The following is a 19,941-nucleotide window of genomic DNA, read 5'->3' on the forward strand; positions in this document are numbered from 1 at the left end:
AGGGATGTACCAACGCATGACTCTTTGTCAGACTAAGTACAAATACCTCCTATAAGCAGTCAGATACATACCCAGAGTCAGTAAGTGCATAAACCCTTCTAAGGAGTCATTACACAGTTGATCAAAAGTAAAAAAATAAAAAAAATCCTGTTCTCTTGACATGGCAGAAAAATATCATGACTTAGGTATTAAGTATTTTTAGATGTAGCCATCCTGAAAAACCTGGAAATAAAATAAAATAAAATAAAATAAAACTACAATGCAAACTACAGAACACAACAAATGATTCATTCTGCATCAGTATTACATCTCTGGGCTTGGTCAGGCCATATGACTGAATGTACATCAAAGGCAATGTTCTGCCCTGCAAGGCATCAAAGTAGAATCCTTGAAAGAGCAAAATCCAGCCTTGACAAGATTTCACACTGAGATCACCAAGCCAATTTTCACTGACTGCAATAAATTTTCCTGAGCATAGGGGATTTATATACTTTCAGCTCCATTCTGAGAGACATTCTATGATGGAATATAGGAAGGGAGACTACAGTGGAAAGAGCACATTCATACAGCTCTAGTTACTGTAAAACCAAACACGTAACAGCTCACACTGTCCCAAAAAACAGCATATGCAGGATGCTCTGTCTGCTCATGGTCTCTGTGCTCATGTTCTGCTAAAACATCCCATAGACCACCCTGAAATGTCTGACAAGTGTGTGTTGTATGGCTCCATCATAATATGATGGTACAGAAGCCCATGACTGTTGATGGCTGCACATCAAACTGCCATCATGCTGGTCTGGCACTTCTATCATGGTAAATGATCTTTATATTATACATGACCTTCTTCTATTTGGACTGAATCCAGCTTCATTCTTGGAGATGTACTCATAAGGCCTTTCCGTTTAAACATCCTCTTGGAACACAGTGAAAACAGACCAAAATAAAGAGTTTTATGGGTGTTACAGCAGGACAGATGTTTGCTGTATATGCTTTACATTGCTTTACATACATACCAGCATATAGTGAAATGAAGTTTGTGTTTGCTGTCAGAAAAATTTTCATCCTTTCCAAATTGTACCTACAGGGTACTCTGAAGGCTTGTTTCACTCATCAACATGGAGCAGAACACAATAAGTTGTGAGAACATTGCTGATTTAATATGTCTTCCTTCAATAATCTACTGATGCGTTTTGCAGTGGAACTGCATTATTCTTAATGACCATATCGACAATGATGCCACTGTAGCATATTCTTGTGGCAACATGTGTGTCTTCCCTGCTAATGCTTATGTTATGGACATTTATTATAATGTCCACTTTCTAGCATTGTCAGCGTGCATACTGAGACATTGCACTGTATAAACTGATACACAGTACCGGACTGATACCAGATGCTTATTTCCATCCACATCCCTAGTGTTGAGTTCAGGAGACCTCCTACTGATATACCAACTTCTTTAATAAGATGTTAGTAAATTACCTATTTCCAATGACAAAATGTGCACAATTATTGAATCACTGTTTTACAATATGTTTGTTGGTTGACACTGTACCACTCTGGCCAAACAAACTGAGTGTAACAGTAGTTCAGGATCTAAGACTGAATAGTGGAGAGTTTCTGTTACTTCTAAGGAATATTGCACAAATTTTGGAGCATTAAAATGGCCAGAAAGACTGTTCTATATACCACATTATCTAAGGGAACTGAAATATTTGTAATTGCTTGTATTTTTGGTTACTTAGCAGCAGTGCTGTGTTTTGAAGTAAATATTCCCAGATAATGAGGAGACCTTCACCCCAAAAAAAATAAATGTGTCTTATGATCAAATGCTAGATTCCCTTTCTAATCATACAGTCACATCAGAAAGTAATCAGTTGCCTTCAATTTGAGCATATTTGTCATGTTTTAGATTTGATTTACAATGACAAATTTGGATTTCTTTCAATTTCAAATCAATCTACCCTGGGCAGATGTGTCTAGAAGCTAATTTGAGCCAATGACTGGCAAACTGAACTCATGGACATTGTTTAGATTGACACGTATGTGTATGTAAGGTTCAATGATTCACAGTGCATTGCAAAGAGAAAACAAAGCCATTAAACTCTGTGTAGAACCTCATGTTAAGTGTTAGTAAGACATAGAATAGAATAGAATAGAATAGAACTTTATTTGTCATTGCAACAAGTACAACGAAATTGCAAAGATGAGAGTGAGCATATAAAACCACTTCTAAAGCTCTGAGTATTCCTAATAGCTCAGTGGTCTCAATAATTGTAAAATGGAACCACCAGGACTCCTCTTAAATTTGGTCAAACAAACCTTTGTCTAGACAGACTAGTGAAAGACATCATGACAGTACCATTTGTGTGTGGTTTACCAAGTGGCATTTAAAGGACTCGGAGCACAAGGAAAGTTTTCTGATCTAATGAGGCCAAAACTGGTCTCTTTGGGTGTACCTCTGAACATAATGTCTGTTAAACACAGTTTGCTACTTATCACTTAGCTAATGCCATCCCTATGCTGAAGCATGGTGGGGGCAGCATCATACTGTGGGGGTGCTTCTCTGCAGCAGAGAAAGGAAGACTAGCTAGATTAGAGGGAAGGAATGCAGCCAAATGCAGATAGATCCCTGAGGAAAATCTGCTCCAGAGAGCAGCAACCTGAAACTGGTCCAACAGTTTATCCTTTCAGCAGAACAATGAGCTGAGACACTTTCTGATTTTCAATAAAAGTGTGAAACTTTGTCTTAATTGATATATATTGAAAATATAAAATACCAGCTTTATGATATAATTTTAAGCAAAAGGGCTAAATTATTTGCTGAAGTGACTTTACTTTTATAATGTATCACCTGAAAATAAATAAGACTTCATGTGTATACACCAGTGCTGATGCAGTGGGCATCGTCCCGGCCACACCACTGGCCTGCTTTCCCCCTGCACCTACAGCCTCATTTTACATTTAATTGAATTAACCTTGCTCAGACTAGCAGAGAGCAAAACACTACACTAAAATACATTTTATTTCCACAATAAACAACAGACCTAAACCTTGACCTAGATGTGCACCCTGGAATGTACTGATGTATCTGAGGACTTGCAACGCGCATTCTCTCCCTGCTTAATTTATAGGTTTCTTTTGAGCCACACATTCTGCTGATGTGTATTTTCACCTAATTTCAGTCCTTCAGAGCAGAGGAAAAGGTCTTCAGCTGCAACTGTCTCTATCTACTCTCTGCTCCTCTCATCTCACCAGCTCAGGAGCAGCGTATAAACACTGGGGTTGGTGGGGTTTCAACACTTTTATGTCCCCATCTCGAGCAGCTCTCCCACTGCACAAGTACCACTTCAACAAATGTACAACTATCCTTGTGCTCTCGTGTCGGTACGTGCATGTAGCTTTTGTATATACTCTGCTTGTACACATACACTCATTTGCTCTGTTTTGCGACTGTAGCATGCTTTAGGTAAGTTACATGTGTGTATATGTCTGTGGCTGTGTCCTGGAATATATACGCTTGTCTACTCATCTCAATTCAAGTGCTAGCAGGTGCGTGCTTGCGTGTCTCTCCAGTAGATGCTTGATGTAATCGTGTGTGTGTGTGCACATGTGCCTAATCACAGACACGCACACGCACTGAGGTGAATAGTGCTCCACACCGTCATTGCCGTGGCTCCATTGCGTCTGGATAAATGAGACAGAGCAGTAGATGGGAGGCTTTAGTGGTCTGCTAACAATACAGCACTGTATAACACAATACTATTAGGACACGCACTGGCACTCATTCAGCGCTCTGCAGACACCCCATTGTAAATCCCATGAATAATAATTTAAGAGTGAATAAAGTTTGAGCTGTTTGCTCAGTGCCGCCATTGTTGTCCTTGCAGAATTTAAAGCAAAAAATGATTTGTAATGCAGCTGCAGCAGTAAATCTTAGCGTTGCAAATTGACAGTGTAATTATATGGTGCAGTGTAAAAGTAAGACTGATAATTACAGTGCATGTGTGTGCGTGTGTTTGTGTGAGAGATTAGGTGGAATGGGATATTTGAAGGAGGACGGAGGGTTGAGATCTCGGCCGTGGTGGAGCAACAAAAGGTGGAGGAGGGAAAAAGGAAAGCTTGCTCTTGTTCTCATGGTTTAATTAAAACTAATCCCCAGGGCAGGATCTGTGTGGAATGTATGTCTTATGAATAATGCAAGCATGTAATCACCATTTGGATCTACCTGGTCACTTCTCTCCACAATTCATTTTATTTACTAACAAAAAACATGTTCCGTAGAGAGTCTAAATACAGTACATTATGTGTGTGGGTGAAGTGGGATAATGAGCAGTGACTAACAGGGTGTTATTTGGTCAGTGTGCTGAGTTATTTTCTCTCGGGTCAGGGTGCTGATCACGCCTCTGATTGGATTTTTACACGAGAGAAATGAAGATGTAAAAACATTGATGTGGAAGTCTGCCTTGTCTTTACTCTCCATTAGGATGATAATAACAAAGACAAATGTAGAATGCAGTGTTTCCATCTGAGAACTCACTATCCCTCCTGGATGCATTCATATTACTGCAGTAAAACATCCACAGTATTTGTAATGTGAGACAACATCACACCATAATCACCTATACTTGTGAGCAGGGATCATGAAAAACAGTTTCTGTGGACAGGACATGATAAATATGTCATTTTGAACACTTTCACATGGAACAACGAACAAGAACACCTGTAGATCTTCTGTACATACATAATTGATCACATGACTACATTTCATACCTCATGGGATTTATATTAGTTCAGTTAAAGGCCCCCTCTAGTGAAATCAATTTTTTGCCTTGTTAACATGTCCATATGGCATTTTCTTAAAAAAATATGCTGAGTGACACACGGAGTCAGATCCATGCCTGAGTGCTTTCATCCTGAAGCTGCAGTGTGCTGATGACAGTCTCAGAAACATGAATTCACACTTCAAGATGTTCATACATAAGAAACTTCAGGAAACAATCCTGTCAGCTTGCCAGGTGGGGATTTCTGTATCATGTTTCTTCTTCAGATGTGGGTTCTGCTGGTAAACTCTTGGAAATAATAGGTTTTAGAGCTCACCCTTGCTGTAGTCTTGTTCTGTGTGAAAGGGTTTGGACGGGAGGGAGACATCATTTTCATGAAGGCTTTAATCCATAGAGTTTTTAAGTGTCAAATAAATGATTAGAACAGGAATTTATGTCTCTGTCCTCACAGACCATATGGCTTTTTGTTGTCATCTGAACTTATTCTTTATGTTTTAGTGTGTAGAGATGTATTCAATGGTAGCATGTTGCCAATGTTGCATCTACAAGGCAGGGAATTTAACAAGAGGGGAAAAAAAGCAATGCAGGTAGTCAAATTATTTTCACTGAGATCAAGAGGAAAAAATGCAGATGTTCATAATGTTCCAACTCGAAATGTGGTTGAAATTAGATAGCTGAAAGTATATTTACAATATGTGTTAAAACAAATCAGATTTTTTTTTTATCTGTGAGGTCAAATTGTACATTTATAAATTCTCCAAACATTTCAGCCTCAGGAAATTTAAGCAAAAGCAACACCAGCAAGACAACGGATCCATTTACACCTGTAACTATCGTTAAAAACGAGTCTCTAACATCAGCTGATAGAAATGATTTAAAGATAGAGCCTTTTAATGATTTAAAAGCTGACAGATCTAACTGTCAGTCTGATTTAATATAGTCCGAAGCCACTGTTCTATACAGTATGCACGTGATACTTGAGTAGTGTAAGGTCAATCCAAAGAATGTTTCAGAGAAAACAGCCTCTGTTCAGAACATATTACCTGGTAAGTTTTCTGATGCTTCAAATTTTAATTTTCACTCCACTGAATTCCTTAAGTTCAGATTCTCTTGACTCCGTCACTTTTTAGCATTCAATTCAACAAGACTCTGCAATCCAATAATGATTTATCTTAGAAATAAATAGTTAAGCAAAGTAGCAGAGCTCTTCCTGTGTGGAGGAGTAACAGAACATTAAATTGGAAAGATCAAATCTCATTTTATGGTAAATTAATCCATGAAAAAACAGCAGCTCAATAGAAAAGCGGTCTGATCTCTGCAGGTAAACTCACAGTCTTTCTACTCTGATGAAAGCCAACAGGCTAAAACACTCCAACCGACTTTAACTGCCCTGTAATCAATGAACTGATCAATAAAATCTTTTGATGTTTCCACAAAGCACTAAGAACTTCAAAGAGCAGCCAGAGCTACACATTCATCTCTATTTCCTAACCAGTCTTGCAAGAATCAGATTAACAGCTATGACATTTCTACAAGGACATTTTACAAATTCATACCATCAGACTAAACATACAATTCTGTGTTTTATTCTGTAAAAATTGACTTTGCAATTTTTCTGCTGTGCTGGCTATAATTCAGCGAGGAGTAGCAAGAATTTTAGCAACAAGTCAGTGACATGTAACCAAGTCATACTGTGTATGAAACAGATTTTAGTATTTCATTCCAATCCGTAAAGTGTATGTATTCCTAGAGCCACAATGATTATACTCTTAAAACGTCACCTCTTTATATCAAAGAAATATATTAAGAGGTTTTTACCGTACAAAGCATTCTGCAGCTTCAAGGTGGAAATGCTTGATGACTGCCTATTTCACTCGTGTCCTCCAGCATTAAAAAAAGACATCATATGAAGATAAAACAATTGATTTTGACCAGAGAGGGTCTTTTTTTTTTTTTTTAAATGGAAGATAGCTGAATGAAGTAATTTCATGTGTTCATAAAAATCACTTTGGTTTAGACACTGTCCTCAATAAACTAAGATTATGCCAACGCTGGTTGAAGACACCTTATCATAAGTTACTTCAAATTCACTCTGACCAGTACAGGAGTTTCTAAGGGTAATATTAAAAAACAAATCAGCCAACAGACTTTTAGTTTTATTTTTAGCACACTCCAGATGAGATCATGAACAACTTTGATGTGGATCTATAAGATTATTTGGTTGTGAAGATGCAGACAGAATGTGATGTTTTACACAAATCAACATGACACCATTCTCTGGTGTTTGACTCTACCTGGAAATAAAAATAGTTTAGAATTATTTTGTATTGAGCTTCCTTGTTACGCTACACTCCCTACTGGCAGCAGAAAAGCTTGTGGGTTTAATCACTATGTGAGAAATTAATGTGATTCTGCGTAAGTTCATCACATACAAACACAGTAATCATTTTTCTACAATGGAATGTCAGTGGTTGAATATAGAACACAAAGCTAACAGCAAGTGCCTTGAGTGTGGGCAGAGAAACAAACACACACATGCCTTAAGACTAGAAATGAAATATAAATGGCACAAATTTGATGCCAAATACAGCAGATTGCCTGCTGCCTCAGTACCTTTAACTAGACGGAATTATTGTTGTTATTTCCTCAGATTCACACAAATCTGAATGTCTCCATTTCAAAGAAAACCTTGAGATTAAACACCTCAGCCTCCACCCTCATGGTACATAATTGGAAACTAGTCTCCTGGTAATAATCGCAGAACACAGATGGCACTTTCTTTGTAGGATGTTGGAGGGTACAACACTCAGTCCAGAACAGGATTTCAGGATATTTCTTAAAGAATTACTAAATATAACAACAGTGTCTAGACTAGTACAACAAAGTAAAAGTATGCTTCAACAGCAGAGCTAATAAAAACTGGCATCACACAACCAGCACAAGTTAAACAGCATAACCATCAAGCTTGGTAGAAAAGTTACATGCTCACTCTGATTATCATTTGTTTTCAACTACATGGGAAATATTAAAAAGCGCTTTATGTCAGCTTGTGAACTTGTGTAACATTCTGCTCTGGCATCTGTCCACCCAAAAAGTGACTGGAACAATGGTAACATAAGGTAATGTCGGCCAAAAGTAGCAGCTGATGCTCAGGTGGTGGAGCAGGTTTTTCACTAATTGCAGGGTTGGCAGTTTGATCCCCAGCATCTCTTGTCCAGAAGCCAAAGTGTCCTTGGGCAAGGAACTGAACTCCAACCTGCAGCTGATGGCAGGGGAGCACCTTGAATGTGTGTGAGTGTGAGTCACCTTCGGAAAATATCATCCAGGGTAATTTATCTTTTATTTTAGGTATTGCCAAGTAAATGTGTGGCATCTGATGACTGGACATTTTCAAGTGACCACAAATACTTTATGCATACCAAATTCAGTAACTGCTGAGTTACAGTATGTGGCTCTGGTCCACAGAACATCAAAACTGAGTGCACTACATAACAAGGTTAAACAAAAATATTCAAGTTCAGTCAGGTTAGCGTTTGGTATTGCAATCTTCTTTTGATTTGTGTCCACGTATTACCTGAGTATATCTGCAAGTTGCCTCTTACCTGCCATGTCGGTGGCGAAGGGCCGGTCCGGTCTCCAGCCGGTGTACCAGCCCACAACTTTGCCCCCAGACACCAGGGGGCGCTCATATGCTCGGCCACCCACAAATCCTACAGGCCAAACAGACACACCGCGAGTGCTACGCATCTGCAAAAAGACAGAAAGAAACAGGATGGGTTATGACATGCGGTTCATAACTGTATTTACTGAGTGTATCCAGATATAATAAGCCTGACCACTTGACAGTTATTTAAAAACAGCAGAGGCAGATCTGCTCTCTGGGGCAGTTGAAAGTATAGTTGCTGCAACAACAACAGCTGGGATGTCATAGAAAGCCACAATTTATGCAGATCCACATTCAGTTTTCCTGCTAATCACAGTACAACGTCTGCAAAAGCGAACCAGACATGATGTCTGAGCCTATGGGTGACATCTACCCTGAGGAGACGTCCAAGGCCCCAGAAAGTCAGAGAGCAGGCCAGCGATGTGACTCTGAAATGAATTACTTGTGTGTCAGTTTGCATGAGTGATTAGACATCTTTAATTTCATCTGAAATGTGGGTGAGAGCAGCATGCAGGGACTCTGTGGCTAACTGAATATAAGACTAAATGAAACTGTGCAGCGCAGAGCTGCCTTCCATTTTCACAGTGAATGAATTTGCACACAGCCGGAAGCAGTGCGACAAGAAATGAGACGGAGAGAGAGCGAGATAAAAGAGTGGCCATGTGGAGGGGGGTGGACTGTGTGAGGATGGCTGAGTTTTTGTGTAGAAGTATGAGACATCTGTATCTTTTCTTTGTGTGTGTGTGTGTGTGTGTGTGTGTGTGTGTGTGTGTGTGTGTGTGTGTGTGTGTGTGTGTGTGTGTGTGTGTGTGTGTGTATGTGTGTGTGAGATTGTGTTTTCCAGCCCTGGCCATCCTGAAGCCCGCTCATTCAGACGTTGCTCCTCATCGCTCACCCAAACAGCCTCCAGCCAGTCGCTCATGACAAAGCAACAGAACAAAGCCAAATCAGTAAGCGGCACTGCATTACTTCACTCAGACATCATACTGAGTTCTAGCTTTTAAAGCTGCGGGAAACCAAGTGTATATATAGCACAATGTATAGAGAAGATTTACAGCTCATTTGTACTTCCAAGCAGCAGGGGGAGACGTGGTGGTGTGCAAAGAACAACTGAGTGCATGATGTGGAAAATAAAAATACCCGAATAAGTTTACATCATTGAATGGGTATTTACTGAAGAATAATTTAGAAGAAATGTTACATGTATGCCGTGTTTTTCTAGCTTTCTAGTAATAAATGTATGTGTAGGCCAGTGACAGTTGTGTGAATGGTCTGTTAAGGTTAATGCTGATGTATTAGCGATGGTGGGAACTGTCAATCTGCCACTGACAGCCTAATTAATTGATGTCTGCCTCTAGCAAAATACATACTGAGCTTTGCCAGAGCTCAAGAACAGCACAATAAGCAAAACTGAAGACTGAGCTGTGAGGCAAGCAAAAGTAAAGCACTGATCATTTTAGTGAAGGTGAACTCACCACTGATTACACTGTAAAACTAGGGTGGATTTCAGTGGAAATAACATGTTTTCACATCTGCTTAATATAATTGGATAGTTAATACCAAGTTTAACTTAAAACTAGGTTTTAGTTTCAGACTGGGGGCCTTTTGACTGAATCTGAGGAGCTGTGAATAAATGCATTCAACTAAGTGATTGAAAATGTTCAAGAGGCAGAACTAGCATTTTAGCAGACTTTCCACAACGCATTGTTTGAGAGACTGTAGTTTTTGTAGTTGGAAGGAAACACATGATAGAATCTTCATGTGTGTGTTTTAAATACACATTAGGACAGGTCCACGTCAGCAGTGACACTCAAAATTACTCCTAAATGGATGTATAAGTTGAAACAACCTGCTGCCTACACTGTCCAATAAATGAACAGATCACAGTGGAACAAAGGAAGACAGGGGGTTACACAACAGGTCAGGTTAAATCAACACAACATTTACTGGTGATAGAGGAACAAAAAATGCTTAAAATGTTTTCACAGCCATTGCACAAATATTTTAAACTGAAAAAACACAGTAAAAAATTGTACACGGCACTAGCCTACATTAACTAAATGTACCAGAATGACAAAAAACTACTTAAGTTATAGAGTGTTACAACCAAACAAAAATCTTGACCAAATCTATAACACTTGAGAATTTGCCAGACATAAATATCACGCTGATGCGAGATTTGATTTTCTTATTATTTGAAATGGACTTCATGATGAACGTCCAAAATCCTGTTATCATCACATCCTGTTTCTTTAACAGGTTGATATTAAACACCAGCAGGTTCACAAAATTAACAATTATAATTACAGTATGAAAACTACATTTCTATATTTGCCACTGAAACAAGATGTGAAAATGAGAGATTCCTTTGTTCTACAGTTCATAATTACACCTTTTCAAATCACTACCCTCATTAATTAATACGTTGGGCCTTTATTTTGTAGAATACAGTATAATGTATGTTTGAAATGTAAAAACAAGAGCTGGCAGTGTTGCATGTGCTGTTAATCTTTCATGATGTCCATTCAGGACTTCTGTGCAGTGTCTCAGCTCCATCAGTAACATGTTTCCCAGACGTCAGTGTAAAAATACATCCCTTCATGTGTCCCATGTAGAGATTCGGCCATACGGTATAAAAGCTTTCAGGTCTATAAATGGGCTGAATGTCTGTTGTGTTACAGCAGAGGAACAGAGATAAAGAACAGGAAATTGACATTTATTTATATAAAGCTGTCAGAGATGGTAACTGTAACTTATTCATCTTCCAATAAATAACATGATGTGCTGCAGCTTTAGACTCAACAGAATGAAAGGAAGCGGATAAATCCAACATTTAGTTAGTATCTGACCTCACTTCTATCTCAAGAACAAAGCATTTTCTCCTATGAGTCACCTGTTTTTTCCCTTTTATTTCTCTTCTTCTTTCTGTTTCTAACACCTCTCTCCTGCTTGGACCCCAGAGCAACACCAACAGCTTTGAAGCCCCTTCCCCATTATTACTGCGGCCCCTTGAGTTTGTCCATGTGACGCTAAACCCCTTTCCCCTTGCTCCTCTCTGCCTCTCTCTCTCTCAGTTCATTTTTCAAAGACTCATTGCTTTGTGAAGATACAGATGAAAATAACAGGAAGGAAAGACGTAGAAAGGCGGACTGACTGTGTTGGTTGTTCCCAGATCATTTCTGGACTATGATCGTTATTTTGGCTTAGCGGTTAAGTCCTAGTTTGACTGCTAATGATTCACTGGTTAGAATTCTGAACCTCAAGGCTCAGTGCAGTTTGACACATTATTAGAGAGTGTTAGAATAGAGTCCATGTGTATGCAAACATATTCACAATCTGTGGGGGGTTTTACAGGGAAACCAGTTTTTTTCAATCCCAAATACTGAAGACCAGCATTTGATTTTGCCATTGAAATAATTTTTTTTTCTGCATAGCTGGCCTTGAGAAACTAGATTTCTACCAGAAAATGATGAGAAAAGATCTCACTTTTTGCATGAATATACCAGGAATATCTGTTTTTGCTGTTATCTTATTTAGGACACTAAAGCTGCATTCTGAATTTTGAAAAGAAATGTAGTTTGAGCTTTAAAGGAACATATTTTTGTAAGTCGGAAAGGCTTCCAGTTTGAAGGAAGAGGTAGAAGGGAAGGAAGGGGACATAAGTCAACCACAGTACTTTAACCAGAGACAAGGACTTACATCCCCAAGTTTGTTTTCACTTGTTTATTACTTTTGGTTTTTAATCATTAGTTGGTTAAGTTTACACATGGAAACTATATGAAAAAATATCACTCTTTGGGTCATTTTCACCTACGATAACTACATGTTTAGTTATGTTTAGGACCCCAAAATGCTTGGTTTGGTTTAAGAAATCTCACAGGTTGGGTTAAAATAGGACTCTTTGACTACTTGTCTGAAGCTGCTCCTCCATTTTCGGGTTACCAAGGAAACAAGTTCTGCCCCATCTACTGACTGATTTGGTGAAAACGAGCAACAGTGATGCAATAAAATAAATGGCAAAGATATGTTCATTAGAGATATTTTTGGAATAGATCACAAACAAACATTATCCAGCAAAAATATGTTTCCCTCAAAATCTAACCGAGAATATAATTTAGTTGTACAAGGATGCATTTTTTTGGCAGACAGAGGTGATGGCTAACAAAACAACAAAAACATTCATTTAGACTCAAGTTTCTGGAGACCTGACAAAACTGAGCCAAATATTCACCATCCATATACTTCTGTTTTGCTCTTTAGCAACACCTGTGCAAAATATCTGAAGTTAAACTGCTAAAAGTTCCACTATGTTCAGCAGCTAGTCTGCTGTTAGGTGCTGACAGGTAGAGTAGGTGGTGGAATTAACAGTGCTTTCACTAAAACATCTGCCTGCTGCTGGAGACAAGGTTGATTAAATCAGTGAGACTGAGCCAAAACGGTGAAGCTCTCATCAAACCAGGAGCTCAAAAGAACTGCAGATTAGGATTATAATTTTCTATGGGTTGATGTTTATGAGCATTTCCTTCACATGACACATATTCATTGATCCATTTGTAATGTTTTTGTTTTTTTTAAATGAGTGGTGCACCTTAAATAAGGTTGGAAATCAAACCAGGATTCTGTTATTACATTGACGCTTTTGCTTAAAATTTGCTGCTGTTTCTCATCTCTGACAATCAGAAAAGTGGGCCAGTGAGACTACAGTGAATTGAACGAATGGAAGTTTGTGCTCTGACTGAAGGAGTAAGAAGACAATAACAGATTATATAGCCCAGTTAAAATACATTTTCTCACATGAATGCCTGTTGAGCTTCTCCGTGCGGCATTAAATGAGTGAAAAAAAAACTGTGGACAGGCAGTGCCAGACTATATAAGCAGCACGTTTTACTGCATTCCCTCTTGTCGTCTTTATAGCTTTCATTTATCCATTACAAGTGGAGTGCATTCAGACTATACACTTATTTGTGTGTCCATCTAGAGTGGCAGCATCGTTAGCCACAAAATGACACTCAGGATCTTCCAGGTATCTCTATTAGAAGATCTGATGATAAAGACCTAATTAAAATGACAAGTTGATCACAGACAGTAATGATCCGGGGGTGTCCCTGTTCAGCATCATCAAGCTTGGCTTTGAAAAGATATGATATCACAAGATGATAATAAAAAGTCCTATTACACCAGCTATTCGGGACAGTTTTGGGCTGAAATCAGAATGATTCTGTATTTAGATTCTGTTACAGGAAGCAGCCGACTACAGATGTCATCTCGATTTTCATTTTCAGCGTTGGTGCAGGCCGTCTTATCAACAGCGATTCAATGTCAAAATATTTGCTGGGAGCCAAACAAAGCAGTGGGGTGACAGTGTTTCAACAGATGGTACATTATTCTGCTCGGTGGCAACTGCTTTAACACATGCTGGTTTTCATGCCACCATCTGCAGATTACTGCTGGCACAGGAAAAGTTTGCAGCACAAACTTGTAGTTGTACCTTTATTTATACAGAGAGGGCTGGCTGAGTGTTCGGTGCGTGCTGTTATACAGCAATGCCCTTTTGGGCAGGTACAGTGAAAAATAATCAAATAATGTGACAAGAGCAGACACAAACAGAATATTAACACAGCAGAAGCTTAGATAATGGCAGATACAGAGTGGAGATTGCACTGATGAGCCACAACATTAAAATCACCTGCCTAATACTGTGTAGGTCCCCCTCAAGCTGCCTTGAACCAGTAATGCCATGAATGTCTGGCACTGGGACGCTGGCAGTAGATCCTTCAGATCCTGTGGGCAGTGGGTGGGAAGCCGTGGACTGAGTTTGTTCCAGCACATTCTATGGATGCTCAGTTGGGTTGGGATCTGGGGAGTTTGGAGGTAAAGTCAACAGCTTGAGCTCTTTGTTGTGTTTCCCTGCAGAACATTAGATTGCAACAAGGTGATCAATGTGAAACACTACACCAGTCTGTGGATTTAATGTTGGGACTGATTGGGAGTTTCAGATTTTATATGCGCTCATGTTATTCCACACGTTATTCTATTTATTGATGAAAGCAGTCTTTTTTTAAAGAAGGTCAGGTAGCTTCAATTCACTTTACACCAACGTTGTAGCACTGCATAAAATAAAATGTAAAACAGCAATTTTCAGATTGGTATTTTTATGTAAATAGATTCAAATGGATATTACATCTGCATGCAGTGTAATTATCTCCAGTAATGACCCAAAGAGCTGAATGAAGACAAGAATAAAAGTGGAGGCAGCAGTGTGTCTATGTGACATCTAATCTAGACCTGAGAGTAAAACATCTTTTTTACATCTCAGAGTAAAGCTGAATTGTAAAGGCCAAGCATCAGTCACAGATTGTCAATAAGATATTTCACTGTACATTTCTCTAAGAGCTTTATACCAACATTTTGCATTCTGTGACCCTGTCACTGTGGACATGTTGAAATGACTAGAATCTGTCTGTGGATCTTTTGAACAGCATGAATTTTGATTTAGTGGAGTTAAGCACCAGTTTACTGAGTTAATGGGTGTGTTCTTTAACCGTTACAGGATAGTTTTAATTTACTGTGGCCAAAGTCAAAGCTGCAGCACCAAATATCATCACTCTAATAAATGTCAGGGGAAGAGTGATTGAAGGACTTTAGGGGTTGAATGGAATAAAAACCAGAAACTTCAATCTGAATGAAATTGCAGTTTAGATTTTACATTATATTCAAAAAACACCTAAAAAACAATATGGCAAATTCATTTTCTCTTGTATATCTTTGCATGACACTGTTGTGTATCTACTCTTACATGCAAAAACGTGATTAAACTCAATTCTACAGAAGTGTGTAGACGCTTTATTTATTTCTCGCTATTTTTTCACTATGGTGTGTGACTGTGCGTGTGTAACTGTGCGTGCGTGCGTGCGTGCGTGCGTGCGTGCGTGCGTGCGTGCGTGCGTGCGTGCGTGCGTGCGTGTGTGTGTGTGTATGGCAAACCAGAAATGTGTGTGTGTGTGTGTGTGTGTCCTGTACAGTACTTCAGTTTTTGAGAGAGAGCTGGTGCTGTTCCTGGCACAAAGAGAACTCTCTTTTGTATCATAGAGTTGGGGAAAAGAAATGTAGACAGAGACAAAATAGTATTTATGTAGTATAATAAATAAGAAATTTATTTTCTTAATATATTCTGTACCATGTCGAGTACAACTAATATTGTAGAGCTTATCAATCCTCCAGTCGTTAATAATTTTGCCCAGCGGGGTCGTTTAATTTCCATTTCAGTACCCATCACTACATGTCACAGTACACCACTGTTCTGACAACATGTTACTGGCAGCTATATAACTGTGTCATCTGATGATTTCTCATTGCAGGACTTGAAATTTTGTGATGTCCAAGTCTACTTTGTAGTCTCACATATATACATAAGACTTTTGAAAATTAAGTTGGAATTGGTGAAGCAAACATTGCCTTTTGTAGAAATGTAGGGGTGTCAGTTATGTTGATGATGGAATCTTGTCAAATGTTTTTTTTTTATGTTTCAATGACTTTAAAAAGTTGGTGCATTGTAAAAGCATAATACAACCAAGTATTCAACATCAACTGAAGCTTTCTCTGAAACTTTTGTCAAATCAGTACATGAAACAAACAGACCTGCCAGATTGTCATCATGTGTACCTCATTGTTTTTTACAGGCTCAAATGGAAAACAATGCTATCCCTTTGTTTGCAACTCTGAACAGGCAGGACAACATGAAAATGGTGCAAGGACTGACAGCGTCTAATCTTAGTGGGAAAAAAAGTTCAAAGTTGAGCGATGCTGTAGTCTCTTTACAACTGGATATTGTACTTGGAAACTGGATATTTTATCTAAACATATACATATGTTGTTATTGTACGTTCAGTACCAGTTTATTTGAAATCAGAATTGAAATAAGCAAAATAATGACAGACAGATTTCATAGATCTTGTCATGTAGGGACTTCCACATGCACTTCTGTGCATTCAGTCATTTAATACCTAAATACTAACCAGTGTTTATGTTCCTCAGCTTCGGGCTGCTGCCCAGACTCTTCACTGTCCAGTTCAGGAGGAAACCAGGAGACCAGCCTGTCTTTTATTAACTGAGTTTATTATCATGCTTTTCTCATACTAACAGAGCTAAGTCAAAACACTTAATGCAATTTCAAAACAGCAATTTCTACTTTGAGTTTGTATTGTGCTATTTTGTTGTAGTTCTGTTTGAAAGAATTTGACCAGCAGAGTTTCAAACAGTCACCAAAAACTGCAACAATCCTGTGAAAGTGTTGAGTGGAAGAAGAAAATCAATATAGCCTCGATTGTAATCCTCTGCACAGAAAGGCTTCTATTTTTGAGTGTGTGTGTGTGTGTGTGTGTGTGTGTGTGTGTGTGTGTGTGTGTGTGTGTGTGTGTGTGTGTGTGTGTGTGTGTGTGTGTGTGTGTGTGCGCGTGTCTACATTTCACTAGAAAGTAAGTAAGAATCTATATTTTTAAAGCAATGTTCAAATAGTTTTCACAGAACGAAGGAAAGTACATACCCACTCATTTCACACTGGCATTAAGCTTCATGAAATCTATACACTGCATTCATCCCATCAGATAGCAACAAAATTCTAAACTTGTATGAGGAAGAGATTTTAGGAAAGAACACAAATATATGAAGAAAGAATGACAAAGCCTGGTCTCAGTATGAATGTTTCACTACAGAGCAGGTTACCTAGCCTGTGTGAGAACACAAATAACTCACTCAGAGAGCCAGAGACCACAGAGCACACCTTATGATCAGGTTTGAAATCAAGAACAAACTGTACAGCTTCCCCACTGGGACTGCAATGGAAAAGCAAAAACAGTAAAGGTTGCTGTGAGAGCACACAGTGGAACTTTGTGGAGATAAAGTAATTTTTTTTTTTTCTAGTTGAGAGCTGCCATAACTCCAGACAAGACATCTCTCCTAGGGGTGTAAAAACTCAACAAACTCTGTGGGTCGACAATTTCTCTCAGCTTCATATAGTCTATGAAGCAGCTGCACATTTTAAATCTACAGAGAGGACTCTTATTTTATCGGTTTGAAAAATAATCTCCTTACTCTGGATCAATGCACTTCAACAGATTTTAAATGCTTAGTAGGGTCGAATCTATTTTGTTAACAAAGACCATTTTACAAATGTGTGTATCCCTCTTGGTACCAAAAGACTGCACACAATATGAAACAAATGTGGCTTTGCAGGCTCTGTAAAATCACAGAACTATCTCAAAGAGTTTTATAATCTCAATCTCAAAAAATCCTCCAACCGGATCTACCTATAAACTGAATTTGGATAAGGAACTCCAACACCCCGAAGACAGGGGTTTGATACACTTGAAAAGGAACCTGTATATAAAGCCAGCTGTCTCCAGAAGGTTTCTGTGACCACAAATGTACACCTCTGTCCATCCTCTGTCATCTGTCCTCAGTGTTGGTGAGGGCAGGCAAAGAAATTATAGGGCGTTGACTGTAAAAAAAAAAAAAAAAAGTATTTAGAAATCCTGGGAGAAGTTGGTTGTGATGTTCATGAGAATTTGTAAAATTTTGCTGCCATACAATGTATGAAGTCTTTCCAGCCTGTTGATGTTCCCCAGTAGGAACCTCCTCCACCTTCCTCTGGACTGTTACATCCATTCTGGTCATCGATCTACAGAAACTAGACAACACGTAAAACCTCTCGTTGACCTGTCAACCTGAAAATATACAAATGAAGCTTTGTAATGAGGTTCAGTAGTGACAGTGTCTATTTTAACCCAAACTATGATCATTTTCTAAACCTAACTAAGTACTTTTGGTGACTAATGTGAACCAAACGCCAATGACAAATCTAATGAAATGAGTGAAAAACAATGAAAGTTTCACGTGAAAGTAAAAATGAGACTGAAGTGAAAAAATGATTAATTTATGAGTAAATAATAAAATAGACTGACCTATGCTACCATTCAACTCTCCCAACCTCCATTAAATATAGCAATAATGACTACTGAAGGTGTAGGAATGTGGAGGTCAGAACTGGCCCAAAGGGGAATGATCTGTGATAACTAACAGCCCTCTTATGAGTTGATAATGTCCAAAATACCCAATTATATAGAGAAAAGGCCTCAGTGCTATTTTATATATAATCCAGAGGTGGAACAGAGCTTAATGCAAGAACATTTTCCAACACATCCTCACACCCAGTCCACAGGAGTGTAATATGGCACAGAATTTTTTCAACCTCCGTTTTTTTAGATTTTGGTTAAAAACCATTTGTGTACGTTTAGAGAAACATGGAGATTTTGGTTAAAATACAGAACCTTAATTACCAGGTTTTAATAATAAGCATGCAGTTAAATGGGACAGTCCCAGTTTAATGATACAGGGCTGCAGACTGTGACCAAAATGGTGTGACCATTTCTTGAAAGTGTGCGAGTTAAAGTGGTCAAGTGGTCGCATTTGTGCGAGTGAATAATGATTATTAGCTGTTCGTTGTTGCTTTAACCAGCACAGGCAGATACTGCGTTAGTTTTAGTGGTAGAAAGTCTAACTTTTGTTTCTTCCATGGCTCTGTCAGTCTGTTCCTGCCTGATGCGTAGAATGAGTTGTGGGGTATTCATCCATCCATCCATCCATTCTCTATACACCGCTTTATCCTCACTCGGGTCGCGGGGGGTGCTGGAGCCTATCCCAGCTGACTCGGGCGAAGGCAGGGGACACCCTGGACAGGTCGCCAGTCTGTCGCAGGGCTACATATACAGACAAACAATCACACTCACATTCACACCTACAGACAATTTAGAGTAATCAATTAACCTCAGCATATTTTTGGACTGTGGGAGGAAGCCGGAGTGCCCGGAGAAAACCCACGCATGCACAGGCAGAACATGCAAACTCCATGCAGAAAGATCCCAGGCCCAGGCCGGGATTTTGAATTGTAATGGCGAGCTCACCAGTAAGGCTGCAAAATTAAATAATCATTAATCACAATCAGAATTTTAGCTTCAAACCACTATACAAAGATGATCGACTGCGGTCCTTACTTTTAAAAATGTTGTCTGCTCATGAAAGTCGTACTGCACTAACACGCTCTGTTCTCCGCTCATAGAAAACAACACATGGGGATGAAATCACTCTGTTTAAATTTGAACAAATCTGAGATTACAACACTTTATCTCACACCTTTCATTTTTTTTAGTGTATTTTCCTCACACAACTGTCAGAGCACACTGTAGCCACCTTATCAGCATCTACCATAGTCTGCACTGTGATGTGTTTAGGTAGCATCGGTAAATTCTGTTGTCTATCGATAAGCAAATGTTCAGCTAGTGAGATGTTTTGCCTGTGACCAGGTGGGAGGTGCAACCAACTGACAATGTTGGTTGCACCGATGTGAGTAGTGAAAAAGTAAGTCCGGAGCCCTGTGATGGTTTGAAACACAAAATAAACAGCAGTCTGTGTTATGAAAGTCATTTGATTTGTTGATCCATC

The 19,941-nt window shown here is 38.9% G+C and overlaps 1 protein-coding gene and 1 long non-coding RNA gene across 2 annotated transcripts in view; both read right to left on the bottom strand.

Moving 5' to 3' along the window:
* Window positions 1-19,941, bottom strand: part of b3gat2 (beta-1,3-glucuronyltransferase 2 (glucuronosyltransferase S)) — a 68,119-nt gene that overhangs the window by 32,133 nt on the left and 16,045 nt on the right. The window contains exon 2 of the mRNA XM_022201996.2: window positions 8,384-8,528. Within this exon, the coding sequence (XP_022057688.1) occupies window positions 8,384-8,528 (145 nt within the window). The remainder of the gene's footprint in view (window positions 1-8,383; window positions 8,529-19,941) is intronic.
* LOC127537433 (uncharacterized) lies at window positions 13,005-19,325 on the bottom strand. Its single transcript, XR_007947057.1, has 2 exons — window positions 18,031-19,325; window positions 13,005-17,941 (listed from the first exon to the last, which is right to left on the bottom strand). It is a non-coding gene; the product is annotated as an uncharacterized LOC127537433 (long non-coding RNA).

Source organism: Acanthochromis polyacanthus, chromosome 15 (genome assembly GCF_021347895.1).
Source record: "Acanthochromis polyacanthus isolate Apoly-LR-REF ecotype Palm Island chromosome 15, KAUST_Apoly_ChrSc, whole genome shotgun sequence".
NCBI classification, from domain to species: Eukaryota; Metazoa; Chordata; class Actinopteri; family Pomacentridae; genus Acanthochromis; species Acanthochromis polyacanthus.